General features: G+C 32.2%; 1 protein-coding gene across 1 annotated transcript; it reads right to left on the bottom strand.

Moving 5' to 3' along the window:
• Nucleotides 1–3,068: 3,068 nt before the first annotated feature.
• LOC109803498 (tubby-like F-box protein 3) lies at nt 3,069–8,547 on the bottom strand. The gene is made up of 6 exons (XM_020365103.3): nt 7,937–8,547; nt 5,955–6,042; nt 5,714–5,843; nt 5,442–5,621; nt 4,751–5,235; nt 3,069–3,517 (listed from the first exon to the last, which is right to left on the bottom strand). Exons 1-5 carry the CDS (start codon nt 8,216–8,218, stop codon nt 4,764–4,766), a joined length of 1,152 nt encoding a protein of 383 aa, XP_020220692.2. The 5' UTR covers nt 8,219–8,547; the 3' UTR covers nt 3,069–3,517; nt 4,751–4,763.
• Nucleotides 8,548–9,448: the final 901 nt, after the last annotated feature.

Below are 9,448 nucleotides of genomic sequence, written 5' to 3'. Positions count from 1 at the left end.
TTTGTGCTCATGTGTACATTTATATTCAATATTGTTTTGTTTAATAAGCGTTCTTTTTTAACTTCTCAATACATCATTTGATTAAACAAGAATATCACTTAATTCGTTAATTATAAGAAAAGAAATAATCAAAGTTTTGTCATTAATTGATACGTGAAAAATTCATAGAAAATTAGAATCGTTGTCACATAATAGAAGATCGATAGTTAATTATCGAGAATTTGGATTATCTAATACATACTTCATAAAATGCTTATTGTATGTTTCGTGCTAGGGGCAACAAGATCTAGTTGGTAATGGTAAAGATTCCAAATTCTCTTCTTTTTTTAAATTTATTTTTATTATCAATAATCATCGGTGAGTTCCTTTACCATTTGTACAAATAGAAAGGGATTCGAATAATATTTTTTCTATCTATTAGTTATAAATTCTTATATTTATCGTGAATTGGCAAAAATAACTTTGAAGGTTATAAGGTATATTTAACTTTTAAGGAAACATAATGAATGTCTTCTAGTTTGTTTCTTATTTTAAAATATCAGATGGAATGAAGCAAAAAAATTCTCTAGCTGTTTTTCTAATTCTCACTCCCATCCCCAAGGACAACAATTATAGTTGCACCAAGAGGAATCAATTTATGACTTTTTGTTGCCTTGCAATTATCCTGGTGCTTCGTTCTTCATTCATGAAAGCAACAAAGTTACAGAGCTGATATTGCAGTGTTTCCATATACCTCCTCAAGTTGATTTCTGCTACAAGACGAAAATTTCTTTGTTGCATATCAAGTTGATTTGAAAACAAATTAATGGGTCTTTTAGATTACAGTGCAAATGTTCAAGAAGAAATTTTAGTTGAAAAGATCATTTGGCCTAAAATAAACTAATCACGAACTTAAGATTTTTTTTTTTTCTTGATGAAATTATTTGGGATTTTTTGATACTTAAAACTTTAGGGGATGGGATGGTGCCCTGTTTAAAGGAAAGAAAGCTTTTTTACTCAAAGGATACTTTAGAGAATTTTCATCTTTTTTCATTTTAAGAAGATAAGTGGAGATTAATCAATGACCTGTCAAATGTAAAATTTTATCTTACTCCACTTAACCGATCTCTTAGAATTAAATGGCTTAATGATTTGTTTGCTCCTAAAATAAGTAAATAAAATTTTCATGATAACTTGCAATTATAGTTATTTTAATCAATGATTGAGTTTGTATCAATAATAAATATGTTTTTCATCACTATAATTTACCTTAATTTTGGTGTTGCCCTATATACTATAAAAATTTGGTTTTTGATCTATAAATTTACAAGTTTAGATTTCCATCCCTTTCACTTTGTTTAGATTTTACTATTTTAGTCAGTATAATTTTATTCTATTGAGGTTTTATTTCCAGTAGGTACCGAACATCAGTCCTAATGATTTTCCTTTGAAGGGTAAGTGTTTTGAGACATTCAAAATTGAAATTGAAGTGAACTTCAAGGATTAAAAATGTAATCATATCTATATTTTATTACAATCCTAATCATTAAGTGAAAAATCCCTTGACTTTACAGTTTCTTTTCTTTTTCTTTTAACTTAAATGAAGGTATATATACCCTTGTTTATCAAGAGAACATGTTCGAAGGATAGTGTTTGATAAAAATAAAATAAAAATCAATGATTTTGACTTGTTGACCTTATTAAATCTTTATGGTGTATTTGGATGAGGAATTTTACAAATTCAAGAAATTTTACAAATTCAAGGAATTTTAAATTCTTGGTATTTGAATTACTTTGATTTCAATTTCTATCATTATTAAAATATTAAAATATTTTGTTTAGATGAGTCAATTCAAATTTCTTAAAATTTAAATCGTTAAGTTGAATATGATAATTTGATTCCACTAAAGTAAAATTAATTTTAAAAACATATTTATATGTTGAGATTTTTAAATTAAATTTTATAAAAATAAATATTAATCCATTTTTAAATATTTAATAATTTTAAAAATTAATATTAAATAATATAATAATTTTAAAAATATTTTTAAATATTCAATAATTAAAAGAATGAAGAGATAAGATAAAATATATAAGTGAAATAAGAAAAACAAATACGAAAAATTTCAAATTTCTCAATTATCCTATATAAAATTTCTATCCAAACACACCATTAATAATATTTAAAGTGTGCTGGCTCACTAGGCCAGTCCCACGAGTTCCTGACAGAGCTTTGGGCCACCTTTTTTCATATAAAAAGTTAATTATTTTGTCTGAAACTCGAATGTTACGTATTACTCCTCTGTCATCGACACTTTTAACATTCGAAAAACGTTTGAAAAATGTTTCAAAATAAATAACATTTTCTCTTTTTAATAAAATATATATATATGTATTATTTTTTCATTCATAAATTATTTAATCACTACAATTAAAATAATATATTTATTAAGAAAATAGACTATTTTAATAAAATTGCATGGAGAAGTGATACATTTATTATTATCCTTTAATTTGTGTAAAGATCTTAAAATATAATCAATAATAAGACGGAAGGTAGAAGGAAGAAGTAATATTTGTTAAGGAAACATTTTTTACTTGTCTTAAAAGTTAACCTAACATTAGAAAGGATATCTTAAATGTAATAAATTACAATTACAATTAAGTTATAAAATGTAGTTAATTTTTTCTCTAAATAACGTGAAAGAAAAAATTCTTTTAAATTAAACGCGATAGATTGTCAATTTACTTTTAAACTATTGAACCAAGTTTATCTATTTGAATAGATGTTAAAATAAAAATTTAATTTTTTTTTCCTTTTTAGCAGGCCAGCACCATTGCTAAGTGGGTCAGACAGCCCTGGTCCAGTTTTGACTGAACAGGTCAACATAGGACAGATTGACGTGTCACCCCTACATATAATTTGGCGTTGATGGATCACTAAAATATGATTATACTTAAGGAGAAAAAAAATTGTATATTCAAATCTCCTTTATATAATTTTCAAATAGAAAAATCTCCATCGAAGGCTTATTCCTACAGGTAGTGGCAAATATCCGTGGTGACATGCAACAACTAGAAAGAGTGGATTACGGAACGAAAGGAATTGCAGATAGCAAGTTGCGTATGATTGTGTCCTTACAAGTAGTCCCACTAACAAAACATGTTCTCGTGAAAGCATTAACAAAACATGTCCCCACAAGACATGTTTTAAACAACCACTACTATATTACCATAAACAACCAAACTGTTTGAGGAAAAAAAAATGAGATAAAATTTATGTACACGGGGGACAGAAAAACGTATTTTTCCCTTTTCTTTTTTTTTTTTGTTTTGTTTTGTGGGGAGAGGGTGGAAGAATTCCAAGTAATATTCCAATTTCATGTCAACTTCCAAAGAGCTGATGAATTGTGTCCTTCGAAATTCTGTTCAACACCCATCCAAACATTTTTCATGGGTCAGCTTCCCAACAATTAACATTCAAGTCAAACCATACTTCTCCCAGCAGCAAGAGATAGCTATATAATCTCGATTCAAGCTGCCATAAACAATAAGCAAACTTGGTCATTTGCCAAACACAAGAAACCACAAATGGAATAGTAGAGATAATTGTCACCATGCTAGTTGGAATAACTAAAGTTTTAGTTTAGAAGTATCTTTAAATACAAGTTTATAAACACTTGAGAGCTTCTCTACCGAAAAATATTCCTATTTTATGATAGAAAAACTCTCAAAAACACTTCTAACTTGTATCTAAACAAACTTTAGATTTTGTTTGAATAAGTTCCCCCACAAGTATTTAGAGAGACAAAAAATAAGAGGATAATATGAAATAAACTTCTTATTATTTTTTTAAAATAAATACTTATGGATAAGTCTATTCAAACAAAGTCTTATCCTCTTATCCTTTAATTAACATACACTGTTGGAGGTATATAAACCACAAAGCTGCCACCCCAAAAAATTAAGGCAAAACTCGTTAACTGTAAAAAAATATCAACTATTGTTGAGAAATCAGCAACAGAATTTTAAAGAACAAATAAACAGAGACACAAAAGAATTAACAAGAACCGGCAATGTACGTACCCCCTCAGGAGCATAGTGACTATGAATTTCAACTCATCAACAGAATACAAAACATCTTACAAAAGGACAAAATTTAGATACAATATCTTGCGTCCAGTTGGTGTTGCTCTCTAATCAGAGTTAAAATTTTACCTCAATATTGTGTACTCATATTTAATACAGGCATCATTAATACACATTTATGTATATTATCAACGTAAAACTCCAACTCTAATTAAAAAGCAGCACCAACTCTAATTTGGCTACACTTGAATTTTGTCTTTTACAAAATTACACCTGTACTGTACTGCAAGGGCGTTGCCTAACACCCCCCATTGGGCCCAACTCATTTAATAAACCGACTAAAACAAGAAACCTAGGCCCAAAAGGACAAACAGCTGTCACTCTGCTCTGCTCCACTGTTTGCCCACTTATCACAAAATAAGAGTAAAGCACAACAAGTATCAAATGAAAAGTCAAGTTTTTCAGTTCCAAAATTCAAAGGTGTACTTTTCATTGAATATTTTCAATTACTTGATTCCTTAACATGTGAGAGATTATGCACTGACATGTTCAGTGCGACTGGTATAAACTAACCGATCAGTGATCTACTGATAGAATTATTATCAACACACTTAGCTTCTAAAGCTTTCTACTAATCGATGTTTTTTTCTCATACTAGAATATTGAACTTTCAAATGAATACCTGTTTAAACATGTCATTCACAGGCAATCTTGGTATCAAAGCTGCTGAGGCAGATTGCAAATGCCTGGAATGCTGAAATAGGGTACCGGTAGTCCATTGTAAACAAATCCTTCCCAACTTTTCCAAACTGAAGGATAATCTTATCATGTTCTGGTCCAGCAGGTCCATTTTCAGCGGAAGCCACCAGCTGAAAGTTTTTAACCGAGGCAATTGTCACCCGTCCATGAAAGTTTAAGCACCAACACTGCAGCTGCTCATGCCACCTGGGAGCCTTGTTTTTCAACACTAGCATCCCATCCTTTTGATCAGCCAGGGGTCCAGACATGGAATTTTCCACACGATTTGATTTTGATCGAAAAAAGGGGAATGAAGGAAACATATCTATGTTGTTCAGAGAGAACTCGGTCTGTGTAGGAGCTGCACCCCCAGGTTCAATTGCTGCGGCAGGAATGGAATCCATGACACAATGCATTCTCCTAGGCCCCCTGCTTAGGGTATACAGATTGTAAATATAGCATGATAGGAATATAAAGAGTGCATAATAAGTTAATATATTTTCAGCAAACAATTTGGCTACTCAAAGTCAAAGCATTATTGTCCACTAAAGGAATCTACGGATGGAAGGTCAAAATTTATGCAAAGAAAATTATAGTATAACAAACAATCATCGGATAATTTATGTAAAGCTTACCTTGAGCCTAGCACATTCAATTCATATGAGATGTGAGCCACTGGATAGTTCCCAGTAGGGACCTTAGGTGAAACTTGTTTAAGATTCACCAGTCTTGTGGAGCGGCTTTTCATAATCTTTGCCCCTGCATGAGGTGGCTGGCCATCATAGATAGTGAACTTTGTTCCAAGAAAATTTGATCTGGTTAAAAGCGGAAGAAGTATAAGTCTCTGCACTTTGCAGTAACAAACAAGACATAAAATGATGGCCACAGTGACCAATTAGCATCACACCTTAGCTTCCCAACATAGGTGTTGCTTCCCTTTGACATATCGTCTGCATCAAGAGAGATGATATAATCTGTGCAGGTTGGACGTCTGCATTTGCGTGCAGCCAGAAGGAACTTCCCATCTTCAGCTAGCGCTGAATTCAAGAAGAACACACTTGGGATTAGAAACTAAAAAAATGGGCAGCAGCAAAGAAACTAAAGTTTTTTACAGGAAGATTCAACCACAAGTTTTATGATATACTCACTACTAGTTAAACTGAGATACAAATAATACGTTTGGGTGGACCTGTTGCGCTTTATAAAGCATTTGAGGAGATTCTCCCTTGGGCCAGGCTGCCAAAATTATTCACCAACAAAAATGCGTTAGAGCAAGTCCAGAGAGCAGGGAAACATTACATTGAATTACCACTACTGAGCAATAAAAAGACAAGCACAGTAGTCACATTCAAGCATTGTGCCTTTCCTACGAACAAGGGAATCTTTAGAGCAATACCATGGAGAGTAGGGAAATAAAAACAAATCAAAGCATTCCACACCAAAGAGGCATCTTCTGGTACCCACTAAATTTCCCCAAAAGAGTGACCTCTCCTTTAACTTTTTGGCTCGGTATATTATAAGATCAACGGCCACTACCCAACCAAAACATAATATATCCCAGCTAAACAAACTAGTAGAAGATAATTGAACTAGAACAACTAGGCAGCACAAGAAAACACAACAAGTCAACAACCCGAACCCCGTTGTCATCATTGTAATTCCAATGAATAAAAAATGAAAGAAAACACAACTCTATGTAAGATGCACCAGGGATGCCAATATAACAGTGACAATACCTAGATGCTACTAAAAGTGGTCCTTCACAACGCCGTGCAGGGAATTACAGAGTAAATTCCCATGTAAAGCTCATAATAATTAAAAAAATTGACATCACTATATAGTGGTCCCAGCCTCCTAGGTAGTAGTAATATAGAACATTCAATCCTAGTGATGGAGGTGAGAAAAGTGAATCCAGAATTATGCCACGAACCCAAAAATATCCACAAATACGATGGACCAACCAAAATCACAATTTTCCACAAGGATAAAAAGAACATTTAGAGAGATTTTTTTCAGGATAAGCAGGAATTTAGCATTTTCTTCCCCCAGGAGATAGTTTTAAATCATGAAAAACAGAAACCGAAAAAGAAATACCGTTCCACTTCTGAAGAATAAGTTTATTTCTATTAATGACAATTTAAAATTTTCAAATGACATTAATAACTATCCTCTCAAATATACTCATACTACAAAAGAGAGAAAAGCAATAGGGTACGAAACGTCTTGATAATAAATAAGACATTTAAAAATTATAAGTAATTTTAATACAAACAAGGAGGTTATTTATATTTTAAATTTAAATTTATGTCATATCCCTCCCTATACGTCATATAAAAAGATAAGAAAGAAGCAATGCACGAACAGCTTATTAATATTCCAAACAAACGAAGTTAATAATATTTAATAGAGTCACATATTGAAAGGGAAAGACTCAAATAAATGAGCAGTTCAAGTCTACCCACCACGGTTCACAGTTACCTCCACCCTTGCCTTCACGCCTCGGGTAACCGCATCATCAAGTAATTTTATTTTTTCAACCATAAAACATCTAAGCACAACTCATCACAATTCACAACACCAGGCCAAAAACATCGTAATCAATTTTCACCAAAACCAATGTTCGTAAGTAACGCAAGAAAACCTTGAAACACTCACTCAAGCAATCACACCAATATAAAAAATATTAAAAAAAAACCCATTAAATACTTATAGTATTTTTTTTGACGAAACAATTAATGAATTAAGAGTTAATATTCTATGCAGTGCAGGGATTTTTATTTTTAGTTTTTTACACTGACATTCAACTACTAACAACCATATGTATAGTAAATTTGTAGATTTTTTCCATAATTACCTAAAAAATCGTTTTGATAATGATTTCTCGTGAATGGTAAGTTTGTCTGGTTTCTGATTAAACTAAATCCACAAGCTAATCCCAACATCCAAAACATGAAAAAAAAAAAAAAAAAAAACCCTTTTCTTCACAGTAAAAAGTAAAAATCCCAATTGTTGAAGAAGATGAACAATCGAGAAAAGGAGCATGTAGTTGGATAAAAATCTGATTTTGAGCAAGGCCCATGAAACACTAGAGGCAAAGGAAGAAGAAAGTGAAAAAGAGTAGTGGAGGAACCTGTTTAACAGAAATGGGGAAGGTGATCTTGGCGGAAAGTTCGGGTGTTTTGACAATGTCTTTGGTGATTTGTCTCCAGCTCCGGCAGACGCCGGCGCAGGCGACGACGCTCTTCCGCGGCGGCCAGGCGTCCTCGGAGGCCTCGATGCGGAGGAGGACTTCCCGGAGAAGCTCCTGCGGCATGTTGGCCCAACAACTCTGTCGCATGCTGTCGCCGACACACTCTCCTTGGTCCTGCACCGCACGATGCGACCTCGATCTCATGCTTCTGATTATACCCATCTGGATCAAGGCTTCCGATTGCACCAAAGCTTTCGCCTTTCAAGAGAGGAGTGCGCGTGAGTGAGAGAAAGAGGGAGAAAACGAGGTGGGTTATTTAAGCGTGCTGCGTTGATTGAGGTGGGAAAAAAGAGTTTTTTTTTTTTTTTTGGTTCGGGGGATTAAAAAATGGATTCTTTTTTGGTGGGTTTGGGGAGATAATAGAAAGGGTGGGAGAGATGCAGAGAAAGGAAGAGAGAGATGGGATTCCGATAAGAGAGAGGTTCAGTGGTTTTGTACTTTTGTGTGTGAAGGGTGTGATTTTTTGGAGAGGTGGGAAGATAAAGGGTAAATTGCAATTTGGTAATGATTGATGGTAGAGTTACTGAGGGGGAGAGAGCAATAATATAGAGAGAATTACTTGTCACATGGTAGGTAATTTGTTTGGTGGTGGTGTATACTGTATAGTGTTTGCGTTTTGGGGGTATTTTTGTAAATTGACTTGGTTAGTTTAATGGAGAAAAGGAAACAATGATGATGATCATCGGGTTGAAAATTTTTGGTATAGATCTGGTTAAAAAGGTTAATTAATCTTCAGATTCAATGTATGTCTCAGTCCAATTAAGTTGATGAAGATGGAGAGCTTATTTCACATATTCTTTTATGTTATTAACTAGTTAAAAAATTAAAATAATTATTATAAGCATCAAATTTATAATCAGATGATAACATAAATTTTTTGTTTTATTAATAGATGTATTAACATGTGATAAGAGAGAAAATAAAAATTGAACTGTTCACAATAAATTAATCATACCCCAAATTGTTACATGGGTTCTACTAATATTTCTTCTTACCATAACAGTCTTCTTGTGAAATTTGTACCAAAATTTTTTACATTCATAATAAAGTAATAAATCTATGGCTTATATTAAAAAAATGTGAAAAGGTACTTTTATTTAATGATTCATCTTATCAAAATGTTTTATGTTAGAATTTTTCCTATCATTATTGAGACAAGTTTTAAGGTGTTCAATTTTTCATGTGATTTATAATAGACCATGAAAGAATTAAGAAAAATGTTACGATAACATAAAAAGAGCCGTGAAAAAAAAAACTGATACATAAAAAGAGAAATTATAACATTAAACTTAAATGATTAAAAAAAAAACTTAAAAGATGAATTTTTTTATTTATAAATGTAAGTTAGGAAACTCGTATTTAAAAACAGATGCAAAAAAAATGTAAATATTT

The sequence above is a fragment of the Cajanus cajan genome, chromosome 1 (genome assembly GCF_000230855.2).
Source record: "Cajanus cajan strain Asha chromosome 1, NIPB_CcT2T_4, whole genome shotgun sequence".
Taxonomy (NCBI): domain Eukaryota; kingdom Viridiplantae; phylum Streptophyta; class Magnoliopsida; order Fabales; family Fabaceae; genus Cajanus; species Cajanus cajan.
Note: the sequence above shows the minus strand (reverse complement) of the source record. Positions and strands in the feature narration are given on the sequence as shown.

Coding starts and splice junctions, on each gene's coding strand:
- LOC109803498 (XM_020365103.3), bottom strand. CDS start 8,218: ATGGGTATAATCAGAAGCATGAGATCGAGGTCGCATCGTGCGGTGCAG. Junction 6,043..7,936: donor TCCCCATTTCTGTTAAACAG/GTTCCTCCACTA, acceptor TAATTTTGGCAG/CCTGGCCCAAGGGAGAATCT. Junction 5,622..5,713: donor ACCTATGTTGGGAAGCTAAG/GTGTGATGCTAA, acceptor GCTTTTAACCAG/ATCAAATTTTCTTGGAACAA.